The 23,532-nt window shown below is 40.9% G+C and overlaps 1 protein-coding gene across 1 annotated transcript; it reads left to right on the top strand.

Moving 5' to 3' along the window:
* The first annotated feature begins 4,909 nt into the window (after positions 1-4,909).
* Positions 4,910-23,218, top strand: LOC113013785 (phosphatidylinositol 4,5-bisphosphate 3-kinase catalytic subunit gamma isoform). Its single transcript, XM_026154936.2, has 12 exons — positions 4,910-5,251; positions 6,509-7,692; positions 8,860-9,466; positions 10,086-10,151; positions 12,054-12,279; positions 13,427-13,521; positions 14,119-14,262; positions 14,672-14,762; positions 16,913-17,043; positions 17,149-17,260; positions 17,452-17,609; positions 21,020-23,218. The coding sequence occupies exons 1-12, from the start codon at positions 5,036-5,038 to the stop codon at positions 21,275-21,277; spliced, it is 3,288 nt and encodes a 1,095-aa protein (XP_026010721.2). The 5' UTR covers positions 4,910-5,035; the 3' UTR covers positions 21,278-23,218.
* Positions 23,219-23,532: the final 314 nt, after the last annotated feature.

A 23,532-nucleotide genomic window follows, 5' to 3' on the forward strand; every position in this document is an offset into this window, starting at 1 on the left:
CATAATTGCCATGATTATTAAATGTATCTGTCTGTACATATGCATATTTAGATTGTTAAAATACATTCACAAATGTATCATGATTTCACAAATATCTGTCCGTTATTTGAAAGATTGAACTGTTGAATTCAAATGTAATGCTATGGAAAAGTATATAACATGATCCCTATAAGCTTGTGTTACATCACATAAGTATTATTATCATTGCTATTTAGGGCAATCGTGGCTCAAGAGTTGGCAGTTTGCCTTATCATCAGAAGGTTGCCGGTTCGAGCCCCGGCTCAGACACTCTGAGTATTGTGTCCGTGGTCAAGACTCTTTGCCTACTGGTGAGGGCCGATGGTGCGATATGGCAGCCTTGCCTCTGTCCCAGGGCATACAATCCATTATTATTTAAACAACTGTTAACTCTATATTTCTGTACATTTACGTATTATGATTCATATTGCCACATTCATTGACCTTGTTTATAGGTAATTTCATTGTTTGATCACGTTAAAATGTTCCTAATTTAATGTCTAAACGCACTTGGAAAAGGCAGAATCCCATGTAAAATTAGCGCAACAACCTGTATTGTCATTACTGGAAATAACCATATTTTTATGAGGAAGTTATTTTCTGTTATTTTACGGTAGTATTTTGGCGCCCCAGCTGCTGGAATATTACTGTTTTTTTTAAGATGTTTTTTTTAACAGTGTAGGAAAACTTGTAAAACCTATGACAATACAAAAGTCTGAAGTCGATGCCCTCTATGACATTTTCCGAAGCTGTTTAGTGAGTTGGATTGGAGTATTTGCCGGCTAACTCTGGCTCCTGGGCCTTATGTTGCACACCCCTGCTCTAAGGTAAGAGAGGCTGCAGCGGAGAACCAGGTAGCGTACTCCCCGTAACACCTGTGATGTGTGTGAGGTTGTGGAGCACAAGTCCCTGCAGTGATCGCGTTAGCCTTTGATATTAAAGTAGCTTTGTGTCGTGTCGCTTATACGTGTGTTTATACTGTGTTCAAAAGATGACAAATGAAAGCTGTGGCCAAATGCTGCAGGAGTTGAAGGACATCCTCTTTTTAAAGTAGCTGCAGTGCTTTCAGAAATATTTTGCGCTTTGTGTGGTCAGTCAGCAGGCTGGTGGCAACACCAAAGCATCAGTGCCTCACCGTTGCAGACACTCTTCTTTAGGTTTGCACACAAACTGTCACGTGGGAGCATTTTTGTACCGTGTTTTCCGTTTTTTGAAGCATATAAGCAACTTCAGATAGAGTTTTGATTTGCAGGCCAGAAATAACCTGATTACAGCACATTCTGTTTGAGTTGAAATTGTTCATTACAGTACCTAGCCTTCTCTTTTATTTGAGCAGGTTTACCTCAGCAGAGAAAGAGCTGAAAGGGAATGGACCCTTCATTAAGTGTTCTTGCCATGCCCAAATGTACAAAGTTGATAAAGAATTAAGAGATGTATTTTAGGCTAAGCTACAGCTCTTGTGTATGAACAGGAAATCATCTGCAGATTCACACAAAGTCATCGGACAGCATTTTACTGTTCAGCAAGAAAGCGACTGTACTTATGATTTGAAAATCTTGCAAGCCTGTATTTTATTCTTGATAGAAGAAAGAAAAGATATCAAACATATCAAAGCAGGCTGCGCTGTCATAGTTTCATGATGCAACAAATGTTTTCAGCTGGTAAAAGGTGTGGCCTGCAGGCCCGCCAGTTCAACGCCCACACTCATTCACTACAAAGCCATGACTGTTTGGCTGAACTATGCAAGGCCTTTCTTTTAAAAAGATCTGATATTTTGCTCTGGAACCTGTGTAAATCTTTCAGCATTGATCGTGTCTTGCCAGATTTGCAAGATGCAGGCTTTTTTTTCTGCACTGATAATTAGCCTTATTTTAGTCTGAACAAGGTCTGGAGAGAGTTGCCTGGTTACATAACAAAAATGTTGTCGTTCATCAAGTTAAGGACTGTAAACTACTTTAACACAGCAAACTATTCATTTTACATTCCTGTTTGTCCAGAATGAGCTTTAATTTTTCCAAGGTTTACATGTAAAACTTTGGAAAAGTTTTCAAGATTGCATTCCAAAACCTTACATGTAATCAAATGACTTAAAGTCAGCATTTTGTCTCTAAATATCTTTTGAGTGTATGTGGAACATAAATGTTGACTGTGTTTGTTTGAAGGGTCGTTTTGCCACCTATCCTCCCTGTTTAACCAACAACAGCAGATTAGTTTTTTATTACACTGCGGTTACATGTGTTGTAGCATGGCTAGTTTTTATGTGTTGTACCATTTCAAATGTGTCTTGACAAGTTAGGGAACTGTGTCAGCTTATTTTCAGGAAGTGTTGGGTCTTTATGGCAAAAATACACTGAGACCATACGAATGCAAAGGAACTCAACAACAGACAGCTAAAGTTTAAAAAAGGGATGTCATCAACATTGCTGTTTCTTAATTTTAAAAAATGTTGGTGATAACCTTTAAAAATGTGGTCTTGCTTATAAAATGTGCTGTTACGTACATGAATTGTTGCTACATTGTAAATCAGTCACATCCAAATGTGTGTTTTTAATCAATCCTTTAGCCAGTTCAGTTGTTGTTGAAGATTTTTCAGTCATAATTGTTAACTGCTGATTGTTGATATTTTAAAGTGAAATATTAATCCTCAAATGAGCAAGTGTAATTGATTTACACGTTATTCTATCATCACCATGTTCCTGTTATGATTTTCCAGCTTTAGCCTCCATACAGAGGCGTTGTGACAGTGTCTATTGAACTATTTAGGATCTCCTGCAGGTCAAAACTGTAACTTATTTGGCAGTCAGATTAATCAAAGCACTGCAAGGTGTTCTCATACCTACTCCCTAGTATATAAAACTGCAAAGAAGTATTTTCACACTGCAATCAGGAATTACAAAACGCATTATGATGACACGAAGACCTGATGGCAAACAAAGCGTCACATCAGACAACAAGATCAGTAAAACCTGCATTCTTAAAACCCTTAAAAAATAAGCTATACCCATACGAAGAAAATCTGCTTCGTAAAATTAGCAGGTAATTATATGATTAGATTTCTGTTTGGATTGTGTTAAAGCACTATTGTGAAGATACTGTGAATTCATTTGTTACAGATGTGTGTCATCTTTAAAAGGAAATTATTAAAATGGTTGAAAACAGTTGATCAATGGTCGTCTTGTGTCTGCACGACAAGCATGTGAAATTAACGTATCTGTACGCTGACATTTTATAGGTTTTTTACAGAGATCACTGACAAAAGAAGGAATTACTTAAATTAGTACATTTACCTCAATTCATGCAAGTTTAGCTTTTAAAGATGACTGACTGTTTAAGTTATTTGATTGTATGCAAATGTTTCATGTAATTTTGTTACATAAGTATAATGTTGAACAGATTGTATACATGCTTACAGTTGTGATGATTCTTAGTAAGTTGCACCTCACCTTTTGGTAGCCATCAACAAGCTTCTGGCATTATTCTGGCTCGATATGTAAGCAGATTTTACACTAATAGGTCGGCCAAACTTGCTGCGGTCTCATGGTGTGCAGGTTAACATGTTTACCTTGCATGTAAATGAACCACAGTTTGAGATCAGAAAGCGACACAAGTTAGTTAGTGTACCCCCAGATACATGACAAGATTGCGTCGGGGTGGGAATGGAGTGGAAATCAAAATAGGGATACATTTGTTGGTGCAGGCCCTTGGAAAATAACGGAGTAGCTGAAAGTACTTTTAGATGTGCTAAATTCCCCAAAAGGGCAAACTAATTTGATTGTCACAGCATTTCTGTAATAAAGCACTGAGAATAAAATAAAGTCATTTTCCTTCTTGTTGGAGTGTCCAATAACACATGATAACTAAATGTTCATTATTCAGCTCCAAATCAACCCCTCTCTGAGATGTTCTTTCTCCCATGAAACTACTTTTAGTGATTCATTAAGCAGTGTTCAAACCCTCCAAAGGGAAGTACTGAACTGAAGGTTCAAGTTAATCATATGACACCCATGCGCGTCACACTAGTTGTTGAGCCGGTCTTTTTCTTCCTCCTGGCGGGAAAATGACTTCAGCTGCTTGGCAGTCTTTGGCCCAGTTCCAGTCCAGCCTCTACACCCTCCCCCTTCTTGAGTCATGTTTGTGGCTGAATGGTAACTGTGTCTATAAATTATTGGAAACTTGTTTTTAGTTTCATTTTGTTATGGTGATTATTTATCCTGAAAGAAATACTGTACTATGTCTTCATCCTATTCTTATTCTCAGTTTTTAATATTAGCCTCCACAACAATAACAATAATAACCAAACAACTATCGAACACTTTTCAGGAAACTCTTACCAATTGTATTTTTTATTTTTTTTTACTGATTTGTATCTACAAAGGCTTTGAATTTGCTCTGTGCTGCATACAAAACAATAGCATGGTTTGATGGAGTGTAGTTCAGTAAATGATATGAGTAAGAGTAGAGTAAAGTAAACAACATTTAAAAATACTGACGGACACCTTTCAGCTATTTTAACCAGTAGACCAACACATTCTACACAGAACAGAAAGCCAAACAACCCAAACAGGTTTGGTGTATTACTGTAAAAAACAGTAATTCTGCCCAGCTTGACCTGTTTAATTTGTGATTAAATTGCAGAAGTTGACATTTCCCTCTTAAACAGTATTAGTCCAGGAGTGTTTACTGTAGCATGTTGTCCATAATTAGTTGTGAAAATGTCAGAATAGCTATTATAATTTGTTACTGGAGTACAAAAAAGAATAAGGAAGTTACCTATGTTACATTGTCAGTAAATGTTCTGCTATTAATAATAACATCACTGGTGTTTGAGAACTGAAGCACAAAAGAATGAGGAAGTCTCCGAGCAGTCACAAAAAGGGAACACACACTGTTACATTGTCAGATAAGCAGAGTTGCGTGCGCTCCACCAGAGGACCCAAACTAATCAGCACCAGCCTTTGTATGAGTTTTTCTTTTTAAATCAGAGTTTTGTTAAAGCTTGGCTCTCTTTAAAGTCCCAATGGATGCTGCTGTGAATCGGCCAACCCGTCCACACTCTATAGACAGTGTAAGAAGACTGTCTACCCAAGGCTGCTTTGAGAACACCCTGAAGTTTATTTGTGAGTTTAAGCCTGGTGATGAGGATCAGGATATCAGCTTGGGCTGCGAGCTGATATCAGTCACCCTCCCTGCACAGTGTAGTGTCTACCAATTGAGGCTACGCATCTGTATGGAGGTATGTAAACCTGCACTGAGTGGTCTATCGTGCAAAGGATGTTTTCCTTTTATTCTCATAGACTGTGTTGGATGTAGTTCTGGGTCTATAAAGTGAAATTGATAGCGCAGTTCCTAAAAACTAGTTTCTTTATAATGGAAGTTGGTGCTCTGGGGTGGGTGCGGTGCAGACTGGTCTGTTCGCAAAATAAATTCAAACTTAGAGAAGTCAATAAATGTGAGGTTCACCTTAGTAAACATTTTCCCATTGAGCTTTTGGTTTGCTAGTACAGTACGAAGAACATTATGGTCTCACTGAGGGTACAATAAACAATAAAGCAGAGTATGATTAAGGATGTAGCAAATTCATTACAGTCAATAACACATGTGCCCATAACTAAGTCCATCCCTTGTTTGGGGTGGCTGCAGAGTGGGTCATCAACTAAAGTTGGTGGCTGAATTCTCGGCTGCTTCAGTCTCCATGCCAAATATCCTCGGGCAAGGAGACTGGATCCAAGTTGCACTCTGGTGCACCCACTGAATTTGTGTGAATGTTAGATAGAAAGCTCTTATGGTGGAAAAAAACATTTAAAAAAGTTTATAAGTGAATCAGGCAAGTTGTCTAAAGCACGCAGGTAGACAAGTGCTATATAAGAAACAGTCCATTTACCTTTGTGGTTGAATCAGGAAATACATTAAATATAAAAATCTGCCAAATGAAATATCTGTAGCTCATAGTCACCCTCTGTGAAAAAGGAAGCAGCTAAAAGAAGTTTCTACGTTGCTTTATCGTCAAACCCTACATGGGAACTATCAACTGATTTAGCTGGCTTCTAAAATATTATGTATTTTTAGCTAAAAGGCAAATGTTAGCTAATATGCTAAACTAAGATTGCATGCTCATATGACATGGTATTGCATAGTCCCACTATCAGCTATTTACAGTATAGCTGTCAGTGTGCCTCATGCTTAAGCATTTACAGTACTGTTAAAAACGGGTTTTACAAGAATTTCAGAAACCCTGGCGAAAAAACAATTATAAGGAAGCATTTTTTTTCCAAGATGCCGCCACAGTAGGCAGCTTGTTACTCAGCTCCCAGCTTGAGGTAACGCACAAATTTCCCCGCCGTGGGATCAATAAAGTGTTATCTCATCTTCTTGTTCTTTGGAGCAAAATATAATGAAATGATCAAGACATTTGCGCAACACTATATTCAGACTACAGTAATCAAAAATTGTATGTATTTATTTTTTCATGTATATGACTCTATGCCTCCAGGCACAGGAGCAAAACTGCCACCCAGACCCTTTTGCAATATTGGACCCCGAGAAATACAGCCTGCTCTATGCCAGGGGTGGCGACTGGTATGAAGCCTACGATGACTGTCAGGTTATCAGGACATTAGACATTCCATGGTCACGTAATGACCCTCATTGCCTATCAGCACACATAATAGTAAAACCGCCTGTGGCAGTTGATCCAGAGGAGAACGAGAAACAACAGCAGTGCCTGACTTATCTGATCGGACATGACCTGGAGAAAGAAGCATCTGATAGACTTGGTGAGCTCACCTTCACCCGTCGGAAACTGGCATCTGCTAGGAAACAAGAGCTGAAGAAACGGGATGACAAGTTGTATGCCACAGAGCCTTGGATAACGCATACCGCCTTACCAGAAGAACTACAAGAATGGCAGGACAGAGACTTTCCTGTCACTTTCCACTACATGAGCAGGATCAGCTTCAGCATAAAGGCTGACCTCAGCACAACACCACAACTACTTCTTAAAGTTTTTGAAAGGGTGATGAATGACCGAGGGATTAAATACGATGGGCCTGACAATCTCGTGTTGAAAGTTGCAGGCAGGGAGGAGTTTTTATCTGGAGACTACGCCCTGAACGATTTCCTCTGGGTGCGACAGTGCCTGAAAACCAACCAAGAGCTTCACCTCTTTGTTGTCCCTGTGTCGCAGCTTCCTTCGGAGGCTGTCAAATTTGTGGACTGGCCACTTGTTGATGGTTTTAGCGGCCAGTTCAGTTCCCACAATGATCTCAGCCTTAAAGGGAAGGATTTGGATGACATCTTCATGATATCCTTGTGGGACTGCAACAGAAATTTCAGAGTCAAATTGCTTGGATTTGATATCCCACAACTTCCAAGCAAATGCCCTCAGTCTGTTTATGTTGAAGCATCCATACTCCATGGTAACAAGGTCCTCTCTTCAGTATCCTCCATTCCCAAGCCCCTTTCAGATGAAGTGCTGTGGAATGAGTGGCTGGACTTTGATGTTCTTCTTAGGGATCTGCCACGTGGAGCTAAGCTGGGTCTCACTATTAACGAAAGTCCTAGTGACATGTCTGCTGCAACAAAAGTGCCATCGCCTTCAAGCAACAAAACAATAGACTTGCTGAAAGGGAGAGGAAAAGTGCTCTACTTTGTCAACCTACTCCTCATAGATCACAGGTGCGGATTTTTGTTTTTATTTAACCAAAATATCTTTATTAACAGTATAAGGGAAAAAGATACATAAGCAGTTAGCTATAAAACTGTCATTTAAAAATCTCTGCTCTCCTGTCAAGTCATGCTTAGTTTGTAGTGTTAGCCAGTTATTAATTAAGTATACCAATAATATCCAAAATATGATACCATGGTAACACCACAAATCTGAATAACAATGACAAACATTTTACAAAGATAATACACACAAAAGTTGCATTGTTGGATGTTTATGCCATTTCAGTGCCCATAGTTCTTGCACATGCTTATTTTCCATTTGGTGTACTACACCACGATATCACGGCAAAGCATGTAATAGGCACGCCGGTCGACCGTGTCCATTTTCAGTACCAGCAGGGGGAGATAATATATTTAAAGCCATAAAGTCGCTAGTGACCTATGATTAACCGATTAAGCTATGTGGCTTATATGTATTACGTGTAAATGTGTTAGTAATGTCTGTGTAAATGCTTTTATTAATGAATTTTTTGTTGGCTTAAAATAAAATAAAACCCTCTGCTGTAACTGAAGCTTACTGCAACTTCTGCATTCGTGTACATTTCCTGCTTTTGAGAGGCAGAGCATCAAATGACATGGTGCACCGGCGTGTCTATTACAGGTTTTGCCGTGATACATTTCAGGCACACAAGAAACTTTAATATTTGAATGCGCTGAATAGGATGTTAGTATGGAATTTTAACAGGTGTGAAATTTCTGAGTTAGCCGAATTTCATCCTTTCACAGTATCTGGATAAGAGTTACAAGTCTAATCAGTTCATGAAGTAGGGACCCAGTCTTTTGCAACTGCTACAAATCCATGTGTGTCCATGTGCGTGGTTTTATTTACAACTACAAAATGTTGATAACATTTGGGTAACAGATGCATATACTTGTGTGTATGCATGTGTTGCCAACCTTAGTGTCAACATTGGTTTTGAGGTCTCTATTTATTATTCATTTATTAATTTATGTTTTATTTATTACATATGTGTATTTATTATTACTCCATCTGACATCTCAGTTTGTGCTCTTATATTCTTCATTTGAGAGAACGTCGAGACATTTCTTGCAGTACTGTAAAACTGACTATTATTTACACGGTGTTTCAACACGGGACACCACCTATCCCTGCAGGTCTGTTCTGAGCCAGGGGCCCTACACACTGCACATGTGGTCACACCCTGGCCTGGATGATGAGGCCATCACCTACCAAGCAGACAAGCTGTCAACTGCTACTAACCCAGACATAGCTGACTCCATGGCTATCAGCTTCCTTTTAGACCGCTACAGCTTTCCTGTGGTTGTCCCAAATACTGTTACCAACTCTGAATGTTCCAACTCCAGAGAACGTGAGAATCACGAATCTCATGTCCCCCCACCCTTGCCTATCAAAAGATATTCTTTGCCAGCAAACTCACTGGCTGACAGTGTAACTCTCAAATCCCCAACTACAGCCATCAACACCAAAAAGCCATGCCTCAGAAGGTTTCGGGAGGAAAGTGTCCGTTATGCCTCCAGTCTACCCCAGTACTTGCGTAATGTTGACTGGATGAACCGCAATTCGGTTGAAGATGTCCACTGGCTACTGGGATACTGGCAACCTGGGGAACTGGATGTAACAGTGGCATTGGAGCTACTAAGCATGGATTTTGCAGACGAGTTTATCAGGAGACTGGCAGTGAAGAGACTGGAGAGTCTGTCGAATGATGATGTGTTGAAGTATTTGCTTCAGCTTGTGCAGGTATGTGTTTATATGAAAATTGATAAACAGATTCATTCATATTGCGTGACGCGCAAAACGTCATCTGAAATAATTAAACTACTATTAACTACCTGTTTAGTTTGCAAAGTGAATCTGTCTTTATTCCACTCCCCATTCTATTGAACATCAGGACTGTATGTGTTGCTTTTTTTATTACAATTACAATACATAAAAAAAATCATGATTACTGCTAATCTAAACTGGCAAATGTTTTCCCTGAAGCCACAGACTTGTTTCAAAATGTTCTCTTAGAGTCTGTGTGGAATGCATCACCAATGCAATGACATTTATCAGATTTTACTGGTTACATTAGACATCACCCACTTATCTCTTCTCTGACAGCTTTCATTTTGCTTCATGTTTTATTTTCCCTTTGATCCTTACTCCAAGATGCTTTCCACATTTCTGTTCTGTTCTTTTTCATAAGGCCTAACATTCACCTTTTGTTTAAGTCATGTAAATATATCCAGTAGAATGTGAACACATTTAAGCATTTTAACCATCCCCCCATCCCACTATTTAAGGATATTTGTAAAATCACTTAAAATGACTATTAAAGTGTGACAATGACCTTTTCCTTCACCTTTAACTCTTACAGATCCTAAAAGTGGAACCTTACCATGACAGTTTCCTCGCTCGGTACCTCATCCAAAGAGCTCTGCGGGTAAGTCATGAAGCATCCACTGTGACTGCAGAGTACTGGCATGTACAAGGTTGTCAGCAGAATATTTTTGCCAGACAAAATTATTATTTTTTGTCTTTTTCTAATGAAGAGAGACAAAACAAAACCTACTTAAAGAAACTAAATAATCACTTGCAGTGGTGGCTGGTGGTGAGAATGGGTGGGTGGGCTAACAAATACAATTCATAGACGGCACTGTAGCAATCGCAGCATCACATCCCTGGTTCCAAGTTACAGCCACATGTTGTCATAGTAACAGTAACAAAGACTATAGAAAAAATACCAAGAATGAGCTAAGGCTAAAAAATGTACTCTCTTACACACACACACACACACACACACACACACACACACACACACACACACACACACACACACACACACCTTCTTACTAGATATTTTTGTACTAGGGATCAAAATCAACTTCCCAATTCAAATGAATTTTAAATAATCTGATATTGATTCCTTAAATCCTTAAATTACATTTTTCAAATAGAAATGTATTTTGCTGTGTATGAGACTTGCAAGAGGTTGACAAGAGAAAGCCATGCAAGAGTTAAGTGACCTGGTGCCACAAGCCTTAAGACAGATGTTCGGCAGCTGTATTTGGATTCAAGAACTGTGAAGACAGCGAAGAGTGGACAAAAGCAAAGCCATATGCAAGGCGTGCAAAATGGAGGTGAAATACTGTGAAAGTTGAATAAAAGTTGCAATATTGTAACTGCTTTAGGATCTGTTGTTAATTTGGAAATTAATATATTTAATTTACAAAGTTTAAAGGGTTCTTTGAACAGTAAATATCCAAGATAAATGATCATAATTTAAATATTTCTGACTGAGTCAAAGTTGAATTGAGTCAGGACCTTGTGAATCAGAATGGAATCAGCTCTATTCTGTACACATCAGCATGTCATTTTTTCAATGCTAAGTGATGCCAGAAAAATCAATTCAAGCTCTGTGGGAATGCACTCCAGAGTACGAGGCGGTATTCACAGCAAAAATAATGGTCATTATAGAAGAGCAACAGGCAACAGGAAGAAATTGTGCTACAGTCATTTAAGGAGAGAGAGAGGTGTCGGGCGCACCTTTTTTAAAGAGAAACTCGCGTCATCGACCTCTCTGGGCCAGATCAATCAATGGTGTTGGATCCTGTCAGATGACCTCTTATTCTATGCTGATGTCACGGGGATGTATTTGTGTTAATTTCAATGTTTCAGAAACAGTGCTCTGAAGTTTTTTCTTAGTCAGCATCTCCAAAAATGACTTTGCAGACTTTAACTCTGGAAATTCCACACTGCTGTCCAACACCATCATCTCACCTTTTTGGTTGTCTCTGCGTATCAGTGAAAATCAAGGAAATGTTTCCTTGGGGGAACTTTATTCAAACTGCAGAATTGAGCCTGTTGAGAATTGAAGCATTATGGTACCACTTAGATAATATATAGCCCCGTTAGGTTCTATGTTTGTGTGCCGGTCCACAATAACAAACAGTGTTTGACTCTCTAGAATCTGCACAAGAATCCTGATGTTTTGTGCTCAAATCCGATTTTATACTTGTACTATACAAAAGCACTAAAGTAGCTCCCAATTATGATTGGCTCACAGCTTATAAAAAGTTTGTGACAAGCTTAATCATAGATCTGATTTTCTTTCTTTCTTTTTATTTATCTATTTTTGTATTTTCATTCACAATAGTCATCAAAAGATCAGGTTTTTGTGTGAATAAAAATAATACCTTTCATTTAAAAGTTTTTCTTTTTTCAGGTGAGTTTAATAAAGGTTTCAGTCTGCTGGAACATTAATGAATGTTTTTACACCAGTAAGATGTCGACTGCGACCAGATCTGTTTCACGCTGTCTGACTCACTCACATCTTTCACTGCAGAGCAAAAGAATCGGACACTTCTTCTTCTGGTACGTTCGCAGTGAGGTAGCAGGGTGCCCGTATTACCGACAGCGCATGGCTGTGATTCTGGAGGCCTACCTGCTGGGCTGTGGTCAGGCCATGCTCGACAGCTTCACCCAGCAGGTCCAGGCGGTGGAGGCCCTGCAGGAGGTCGCTGTCATCATTAAAAACCTGTACCCTGACAAGACCAACCTTGATTCTACAAGTAGGGAGCATCATTTTTTCTTAATTAATATATCAAAATTTTATTTTTAAAAAGCTAAAAGTATATAATTTAATTTTATTTCACTGTTTTTTACTGAATGTTTTATCATGGTGCAGCATCTCTATCAGATTCAGGTCAGGACTTTGACTAGGCCACTCCAAAGTATTCATTTTGTTTCTCTTAAGCCATTCAGAGGTGGACCTACTGGGTGGACCTATTTTCCTGCTGCAGAGCCAAGTGCACTTCAGCTTGTTTTTGTTTCAGAATGTTAGAAATTTTCCTTTATGTTCTGTTATATAATACTCTCATAATTCAGGTTTTAAATGTAAGCTCCACTGGCTTCTCAGTAAAAGTCCTTGAGCCTCTGCATCTGAATGCAAGCTGAAATACTTTCCTTGTTCTTATGTTCTTGCATGGTGCGTGACAAAAGCATTTCGTTTTGGAAAGGCCATTTTTAAGATGACCTATTAAACTTCCCTCGATTTTTACCTCTGCTAAGGAATTTATGTTTGTGGTAGCGTTTAGGTGCACCCACATCATTCTGTCTGTAAACACAATACAACTCCTCTCTGGCTCTGCCAATGTCATGTAGGTACATTTAAAAAAACAAAAAAACCCAAAAAACAAATAAAATGAAATTCATTAAAAGTAAATCCCTTCACACTAAACACAGCCCAGAGAGTGAGCTACCTTGGCCGAGGCACTCTCTGAGTGCTTCTTGTTAATTATGGTTTTTTTTTTTATGTTCTTGCATGTTATTGTTTCCAAGTTACTACATTATTATTTATCTACCAGCTGTAGAAGGTTAGCAAAGCTTTGCATGTAACTTTGAATGTACTTTGGAAAAGCTTCTTCCAGCTGGCCTCGTGTTGAGTTCCATTTTAATATACATGAAGAAATCCCATCTGTGTATGGCTAAGTATGGCTGGGTTCCTGTATGTAGATGAAGTAGTGCTGCACACCTGGTGTTCATCAGCTGATGAATAACAGAAGCTCTATCCCTACCTAGGCTAGGAAAGACATCCTTGAAATGCATTAGATGTTTTTATAGCAACTTTTCAGAAACCAAGGACTCTAATCCCCAAAAGCAGCTGTTGTTTCACTGTTAAACCACTTCACTAAATTATATCTGTTGATCTTGCTGTAGCTCCCTTCCGGCTTCAGGGACTTCTTAGAGACAGTAACCTGCCAAATGAATTCTTGCTGCCCTTTGACCCTCGCATTAAATGTGGAAGGATCCTGGTAAGCTTTGCTGGCTTTCTGTCTCTATTTGTACATTGAGCTTTAGGGTTATGTGAAAGTGTGGTGAATAAAAAAATGTTGGGTATATTTTTATATATTGCATTTGAGCATTTTGTGTGTGGTTTAGTCTTATATTCTAAGTTTACTATATGCAGGATTTATAAACAATGCAAGAGGTTGACCTTTTCATCAAAAGGGCAACCTCTTTGTGATGATGTTTCAGGTTAAGAACTGGAGACAGATAGATGTGCAATTACTTGGTCAGGCTTGTAGTTTTGTACATAGTTGAGGAAATGTTATCAATTTCTACAGTACAATTATTATAGTAGACCACTGTGAATTCCTCCTTGGCCTGTTTTTGTTTTTTGCATCACATTTTCTGTCTGCTTCATATAATTCAAGTATAATTACTTACTTGAACTTTTCTTCAACATAAATTTGTTACTTATTCTGTTTTTCCTGATTACAATAAGTACACCACAGTAAAGTAGCTATATGTAATCTTTTGTTGTTGTTGTTGATTAAATCAAAAAGGCTGTGGTGAAGAAAAATATCCCACACAAACAAAACGGTCTGCTTTACTTCTTTGTGATGTAGCTCGATAAATGCAAAGTAATGGCCTCAAAGAAGAAGCCTCTGTGGCTGGAGTTCTCTCCCATGCCATCACCTACCTCCGCCACACCTGTTGGAATAATCTTCAAAGAGGGGGATGACCTCAGACAGGACATGCTGGTCATTCAGGTCAGACAGATCTTTTGTTACTTTGATTACTTGAATTCTCTTCCTCAAATATGAATACTGATTTTTTTGTGTGTGAATATTTCCTACATGCTTGGGAAAAGGTGAATATACAGTACTTCATACTTCCATCATACGGTACTTCATACTTATCTGACCAGCCCTTATATTTAAAATTCATATAAATAACTACGTATCTTTTTCTGCGCTGCTCCTTTATTTGTGCCTCAGGGCTCAATTCTTGGACCAGTTCAGTTTTTCATTTTTTGTGTTGCTCCTAGGTTATATACTTAACAGGTTTGGTATGCCCAAAATACACAACTTTACTTTTTTGCTAAAAAAAAACCTCAAGTCTATCGTAGTTTTACATCAGGTTGAAAGGACACATGAATGTTTGCATATTTCTGTTTAGGCACTGGTGCTGATGGACTCCATCTGGAAGGAGAAATCCCTGGACCTCAATCTTGTTCCATATGGCTGCATCTCCACTGGACACAACATAGGTATCAGCATTAGTGTGCTTTAATAGTGTCCACAGTTGGTACTGGATGGCTCTTTTTAGTAGTGGTTGTTGAAGTTATACTTAATATAATTTACTAATCAATTAATAGCTTGTTTACAGAGTCAGCAAAAGTACACACATTCTGTACTTAAGTAGAAGTACAGATATTGGTGTTAAAAACACTCCAGTAAAAGCTGAATTACTGATTTAACGCCTTTACTCAAGTAAAAGTGAAAGAGTACAGGCTCTGAAATGTATCTGCTATATTATTGTAATACAAAAGTAATATTAGTACATGAAGATAAAAATGTTATTCAAATCTAAATTCTACTTCTTCATCATCATCTCAATCTGTTATTTAGGACACAAGCAGTGAAAGAGAAAATAAATAAATGGGGGCTGATCTGTTGTAGTGGCTCAGCGTGGGGAAAATACTGACAGCCCACAATGATTTCTAATGTCAGCTCCAGTAGATTTTCTTAGTGGACAAGCTGTGATCAGCGGACATGCAGATCACAGCTCTGAGGTTACTCATAATGAATACGTTGCCCAAATTAGACATCTTACGTAAGCTTTACTTAAGGCAACTGAGAACTATTTAGAACTAATTAGATTTTACACTGTATAAAGACTGAATTCAGTGACTGAATCTAAGCACCGTCAGTTCATTTGTAAACGAATGTCTACTACACTTGATCTAACCCAAGCTCCACAGCAGCTGACCACCACAGCCACTGTGTTTCAGTCCAACACAGTACTTTGCTATCAATTCACGACATTAATACAAGGTAACCTGTTTATCCTGAGCAAAACTACCCAGAATTTTCATGCAACATTTCAATAACACAAAGTACAGACATTTGTTTAAAAATGTAAGCAGTAAAAAAACGGTCATAAAAATAACCAGAAGAGAACAGAATACCCCTTTATTGTCACTGTGTATATAAATAGTCAAATTCAATTCAATTTTATTTATACAGCACCAAATCACAACAATGGGTGCCTCAAGGCGCTTTATATTGTAAGGTAGACCCTACAATAATACATGCAGAGAAAAACCCAACAATCATATTAACCCCTATGAGCAAGCACTTTGGCGACAGTAGGAGGTTGAAATAAATAGCAAACGGGAGACATATAGAGAAATATTTACAAAAAAAGAGAAAATTACAGATTGGACAGTTGTAGGTGAGTCTGGAGGTGTGGGACCTGATTGACCTGAGGCCAGCGGGTTAAACTAGTGGTGGGCGGGGTGCAAGGGGTCACCTGTGATGCCCCTAGTTTTCCTAAGACGGGAGGATCTGGAGATGGTCTCCTGGATGGCAGAAGGCAGGTAATGATTTTTTGGGCGGTGTTAATTACCCTCTGCACAGCCTTCCTGTTCTCAATAGCGTCCCCTGCATAACAAACACCCAGGCAGCAGGAGAGCACGCTCTCCACTGTGGAGCGGTAGAAGGTGAGCAGCAGCTTCTCAACCAGGTTATTCTTCTTTAGGACACGGAGGAAGTGCAGTCACCGCTGAGCCTTCTTTACCAGGGTGTTGGTGCTGTTGGTCTAGGTGAGATCAGCAGAGATGTGGGTGCCAGAAACCTGAAGGTGGAGACAGATTCCACCTTTTCTCCATTTAAAATGAGAGGGGAGTGGATCCATCTCTGATCTGTAAACCGAACAGAGAACAATCTAAACCTTAGAATGTCCAAAATGTTCAAATTGGACTCGTTCTTTTATTATATTTGACCTAAAATAAGTGACTGAGCCCATAAATTCATCAGTAAAGTGTTTACAAAAGGCAGGCCCTAGGACATTTTTATAAGACTTTTCACAACCACAGCTATCGCCCCAAATTTTTATTTATACATGTTGTTATGGGGTTTTCTGTATAGTATTTTATCAATTTACCAATTTAACCTATGACCAGTTTACTATAATAAATTATGTAACATGCCTGCTTATTGGACTGTGGGAGGGAAAAAAGCACCCACCCACATGGCAGAGGATCAACATGCAACCACTGCACCTGCACAGTGTCATGTTTTTGTAACAGTGTTTTGTGAGAGGGTTTTTTTACCCCCTGGAATTAGGTTTCTGTGTTTGAAGTTTAAAACACATGTTTAAAGATGAAGCACAAAATGAAAATGTCCTTGTCATCAGGTATGATTGAGATTGTGAGGAATGCAACAACGATCGCTGCGGTCCAGAGGAGCCAAGGAGGAGCAACTGGAGCCTTCAAAAATAATGCTCTGTTTGAGTGGCTCAAGTCCAAATGTCCACTACAGGAAATTGTGAGTAAATCAAAAGCAATCGCAGGTCCTTTCTGTTGTTTCCCTCAGTAATAGGAAAAAAAAACAACTAAAATGTGAAACTGTTGTGATTTTATTTGACTGCAGCACTTCAAGAACGTGGAGAGATTTGTGAATTCCTGTGCTGGTTACTGTGTGGCCACATATGTACTGGGTATAGGCGATCGACACAATGACAACATCATGATCAGAGAAGACGGTAAGCAGCACAAATCACTGAAAACACCTTATTGGCTACTGTTATCACATGTTATTTACTGATTTGTTATTATCCTCTTATGAAATGACAGATGCTTTTTGTCCTCTGAAACAAGCTGCATGATAAAATGAATTCATAAATGAACAAATTAACTGATAATTAGAAAAAACTGAAGTAATCTTGCCTCTCAGGGAACTTGTTTCACATTGACTTCGGACACATCCTGGGTAACAGGAAGCACTTTCTTGGCGTGAAAAGGGAGCGAGCACCTTTCGTCCTCACACCTGACTTCCTGTATGTCATGGGCAGGGTCGATGGTCGCAACAGCCTCTACTTTCAGCGTTTTAGGGTAAGAGGGCTTTATTATTTGTCCTGCTTTGCATGAAAATGTTTTAACAGGTCCCATAAATAGTTAGCTTCTCGGTGGAGTTCAACCTTTTACCTTAGTAATTCGCTGTGGCAGTCAGGATCAAGACGTTAGTTCTCTTAATTCTTTTGTCAATAAACAGCTGTCCAAGGTAAGCGTAGAAGGGAAAGTTCAGAGAAATTCTCCATCCATCCATCCATCCATCCATCCATCTTCTGCTTCCGGGGCCGAGTCACGGGGCAACAGCCCAAGCAGAGAAGCCCAGACCTCCCTCTCCCCAGCCACCTTCTCCAGCTTGTCCAAGGGATCACCAAGGCGTTCCCAGGGTCCTGGGTCTGCCCTCCTCCTGGTGGGACATGCCCTGAACACCTCACCCAGGAGGCGCCCAGGAGGCATCCTTGTCAGATGCCCAAACCACCTCAGCTGGCTCCTTTCGATGTGGAGGAGCAGCGGCTCTACTCTGAGCCCCTCCCGGATGGCTGAAGTACTCACCCTGTCTCTCAGAGAGAGGCCAGCCACCCTTCGGAGGAAGCCCATTTCTGCCGCTTGTATCCGCAATCTCGTTCTTTCGGTCACTACCCACAGCTCGTGGCCATAGGTGAGGGTAGGGACGTAGATCGACCGGTAAATTGACAGCTTCGCTTTTACACTCAGCTCTATCTTCAACACAACAGACCAGTGCAGCATCCGCATCACTGCAGCAGCAGTGATATATCTGTCTGTCGATCGCCCGCTCCCTTCTGCCGTCACTCGTGAACGACACCCGAAGATACTTACACTCTTCTACTTGGAGCAAGAACTCATCCCCGACCCGAAGTGGGCACTCCACTCTTTTCCGGCTAGGACCATGGCCTCAGATTTGGAGGTGCTGATTCTCATTCCCACCTCTTCTGTCATGGCTCGCAGGATGAGGACCCAATCGCAAAACTCACGGACTCAAGGGATGAACTCAAAAGGCAGCTTTATTGCTGACAAGATGACAGGAAAATACAAAACTTAAACTGGGAACAATAAACTAATACTCGGAGCTTGTGGTGGAGTTAACGACTGTGCTAGCGAGGATACAGGAGACGGAGCTAGCGCTTCTGGCTGGGCAGCTAAGTGAAAAAACACAGCCCCGGAATAAACAGTCCCACAGTCAGGAAACTCCTGTTTGTCCCTTCCACTCACCACAGCTGGCAACTCAGAAGTCTCGGGGTCTGGCTGTGGCGGTGGGTGTCGGCGGCGTGAACGCCGTTTTCTCCGGGAAGGGGGAGGAGCTGAGCCGGGCCGCGAATCCTCCAGCGGACCGGGCTGAACGTCCTCCGACTCTTCCCACCGGAGAGGCAGTTCCGGGCGGATGCCTACGGTGGACACGAGGAAGTCCCGGATGTGGGGGTGTAGCACGCCGAATAACCAGGGGAGTCCGGACACCATCCTCTGTAGGCGGATGGCTACGGTCTCCCGGTATCCTCCTCTTGGCAGCGCTCCCCACTCCTGACAGTGGTATTCCACCGTGTAAATCAGGTCCTCACGGAGCTCGGCAGAGGGGTTGTGAGCTGCTGGGTCCATGTCGTGGTCGCGTTCTTCTGTCATGGCTCGCTGCGTGGCAGGCAGGATGAGGACCCAATCGCAAAACTCACGGACTCAAGGGATGAAATCAAAAGGCAGCTTTATTGCTGACAAGATGACAGGAAAATACAAAACTTAAACTGGGAACAATAAACTAATACTCGGAGAGAGACACAGGGAAATCCACGCAGCATGAGGGAGAACGCGACGCCGAACAGAGGGAGATGCAGACAGAAATACACAGAGGGTTAACGAGGAAAGTGGGACCACACGGGGAACACAGCTGACACAGATAACCATAACGAGACAGGGCGGGGTGAACATAACACTGACGGGAGACGGGCAGAGTCAAACAGGAAGTACAGAGGTTCAGACAGGAGGAGAGAGAGCACGGGGAAAACACAGACATAACGGGCAGGGGAAACATGGAACAACCACAAAGGGAGACGAGGGCTCATAAATACACAGAGGGCACACAGGGGGGAGAGAGAGAGCACGGGGAGAACTTAGACATAACGGGCAGGGGAAACATGGAATAAAACATAAGGAGAGACGAGGGCTCACAGATACACAGAGGGGCACACAGGGGGTAAAAGCCACGAAGGGAAAACACTTAGGGAACAACACAACAGGGCAACTCAGGAAACATGGCCTAAATAGGGAACAAAATCCAAACATACAAGAAAACTAAGAATACTGGGCCAACATGGCCCAGGACCATGACATCTTCACACTTAGTTTATGAACCATTCCAAAGCGAGCTGGAGGCCATCACCTGATGAATCCCACAGAACCACATCATCCGCAAAAAGCAGAGATGAGATTCTGACACCACCTAGGTGAAAGGTGAGGTGACCACCTAGAAATCCTATGCATAAAAATTACAAACAGAATCTGTGACAAAGAGCAGCCCTGGCGGAGCCCATCACCACCTAGGAACGAGTCCGTCTTATTGCCGGCCATGCGGGCCCCCCTCCCCGAATTGCTACCTTACCGTGGTGGAGGAGTTTGTGTATCCCAGGGATCCCAAGGGCTATGTTGTCTGGGGGCATTTAGGCAAATTGGTCCTGGGTGAGGGACCAGACAAAGAGCGATTCAGAAGACCTCTATGAGAAGACCATCAAGGGAACAATTCACCCTGCCCGGGATAGGGTTACCGGGACCGGCCTGGAGCCATGCCCAGGGAGGCTGCCCGAGGGGGAGTGCCTGGTCGGGCCTTAGTCCATGGGGCCCGGCCGGGCTCACTCCGAAAGAGGGCCATGGGCCCATCTTCCTGCAGGCCCACCAACCGCAGGAGGCGCCGTAGGGGTCAGGTGCATAGTGAGCTGGGCGGCAACCAGAACCGGAGGTGTCCTAATACCAAGACAAGACCAAGAAATTCTAATTTCCTAGTATAATTCAAACTTCATTCAATTTTGTTCAATGATGAAAGCATGCAGTCGTGGCCCAACTCCAACAAAATATGTGTGTTCTTCTCTCTTAACAAAATGCTTTTCATTGAACCCAAGAAGCTCTGTTTTGATCTCATCTCAGTCCAAAAATATAATTCTGACTTCTGGCTTGTCCATGCAGTCTTTATGAAACTGCAGGCAGGCTGCAGTGTTCTGATTTAAAAGCAGAGGCTTTTCTCCTTGCTGACCTGCCATTATTAAGACTTTTGATTTATGCCAATTGAGTTTATTCCAGAAGTACACACACACACTAATTAAAAGAAGCCTGATTCTTATTTTGGATACCACTTTTAGAATTATAGAAAAAATCTAAACTTCAGCTGTCCTTATTGTTTTATCTTTGCTTTTCTTTGTTATTCTATCTTTTCTTGCCTCCAACACCCACATTAGGACACCTGCACAGAAGCATACCTCTCCCTGCGCTCCCACTCTCGTCTGTTGGTGACTCTTTTCTCCCTCATGCTGCTCACGGGCATCCCAGAGCTGAGCGCTGCAGAGGATATGCGCTACTTGCGGGTGGCACTCCAGGAGGAGCAGAATGAGGCAGATGCCAGGGAGCACTTTCTCCAACAAATCTCTGAGTGTGAGAAGCTGGGCTGGACTGTGCAGGCCAACTTCTGGATCCACATGATGGGAGGCATCAAGTAGACTAATGCATTTTGCTCTGCCTTAAAAATAAGTGAACGTTTTAGTTTTACAGGTGTATTTTTTATATTTATGTAATATCACTGAGCCTTGGGCTGTTTTTACAGGAAGTAAGGGGGTTGGAAACTTGTGTATAAACAATGGATATCTGTCATAATTACAGTGTAAATACTTAGAATCTGCTGTTTATTGTAAAATCTGTAGAAGGGTTATAATTCTCATATAATACTCAAATAAAAACTAGACTCTAAAAAAGAAAGAAAAACTGAAAGGATATGGTGTACTTAGAAATATGACCACCAATAAAATAAAAATACAGTTTAGTTTTAGTCTATGTCAGTTTGGTACACATGTTTATTAAGACTAGAGACAAACTGATTTTTAAAACCAGTACCAATACCATTATTTTGTGATTTAAAAACCCAATATGTCGGCAGATTTTTTTTTGTTATGTGGATTTATATATGACCCTTTACTGTAATGATAATGCAGTTAAAAAATAATCTTGTTTTAATGTCATAACAAGTCACGGATTACTTGTTTACTCTTGTTTTTTTCAAGAGCATTTAGACATCTACATGTCTAAATGCACTGCTGCAATATGATTGGCTGATTAGATATTTGCATTATCGAGTCATTTAAAAGGTGTACCTATAATTAAGGAGTTTAAAAGGTGTACTTCTCTCTGCTGGATTTGATCTGAGGGAGGACAATTTCTATGGCGGGTTTCAGACCACGATTCACAACACTGTGTGAAAGACTGCAAGACAGTAATTGTTCCAAAGCTCAGCAACATGTATTTGTATTTGTTCCTTTTATCATAATTTATGCATTCTGCCTTTGCATGTAACTATATTCTACCTATATCTATACTGGATTTGTTCTCTATTCTGTGGATCCTTTAGTAAAGTTTTTTTTAAACTTTTTTAGCTGATAAGACATAAATAAATGTAATAGCTGCAAAGATAGTCCTTGATATTAACTATATGCCCTGATGGACCCTGATGGCCTGAAATCTTTTTTACTCGTTTCTTTCTCTTTCTCTTTTCATCTCACATGGAGTAGTGGGCTGGGCTTCACCCTCGTGCTTTCAATTCACTTCACCAGTCTTGCAGTATTTAAGATCGGCTAATGCTTCCACGCCTTTCCAGATTATTATAGTGTAGTGTTGAATTTCCTGTGATTGTTGGCTGAAGTAATGTCTTTGATTTCTTCCTCACAAGACTCGCTTCTAAACTTAAGCTGGTCACCTGCCAGCGAAGAAAACTATACATACCACGGCTCACTTGCATGGCTGCTCTTTACTGCTCGATTCACTTCTGGACTCCTCCAGATGGCTGCACAATAAGTAGCATCCTCAGTCTCCTTGACAACTGTTTTCAAAACTCTTCTGCCACATGCTTTCACTACCTCATTTTGGATGTAAGAGCTCGGATCATTATTTGGGCCTTGTCATGGTCCCTGTGCCTCGCTGGTCGACTCTCTATTAGGCAACATAGCTGTTTTTGTTTTTCGCTCTCTCCCTCCTTCCTCTCCCCCTCTCGCTCTCTCTCTTTCGCCGCAGCGATGCTCATTACAGGCTCCCGCTGCTGGCCCACACACCTGCTCTCATCTCCACACCGGTCGCTGATCTGCACTAGTCTTTGCTGGATCGTTGAGCGACCAGCATCAGTCAAACCTGCAAATCTGAACCTGTGTATCTGTGAGTGTTGTGTCTATCCTGTTAACCGGAGCTTTTTGTGTGTAAATTTCATCTGGAACCTGATTACGGACTACGAGAGGAGTGGCAGTGGAGAAGGAGTTGGAGTTTTGTACAGAAAGTGTGGAGAACGTCTGTTTGTATCTGCTTTGTAACTGACTTCAGTCACAGACTGCTGCAAATGCGTGCCTTATTCCTCTCATGGCTCGGAAATTTTTATTATTTAATACACACTTCACATCAGACATTTTGTACCCTGCTGACTGTTCAGTACACTGAGGTTATTTCAGTTTTCGTTTTTTTGTGTCTGCTCATTCACACTACAAATAAAATGCGACAGCAAACGCGCTCTAGTGTGAACGCTCAAAGCGGCCCGCATGCGCAAAAGAAGACGTCACACACAACGCGCTCTGTTTAGACACAGAGCAAACAATATTGTTTGACTGATGGCCGTTAATATAAAGACTTCGAACTTTACGTTTCCCAATTTTTGCTTTAAGTTATTTACATAATAATGTAGATAACCTAATGATGATCCTTATTGCTGTTTTAGAGGAGC

Source organism: Astatotilapia calliptera, chromosome 20 (genome assembly GCF_964374335.1).
Source record: "Astatotilapia calliptera chromosome 20, fAstCal68.1, whole genome shotgun sequence".
Lineage (NCBI taxonomy): Eukaryota > Metazoa > Chordata > Actinopteri > Cichliformes > Cichlidae > Astatotilapia > Astatotilapia calliptera.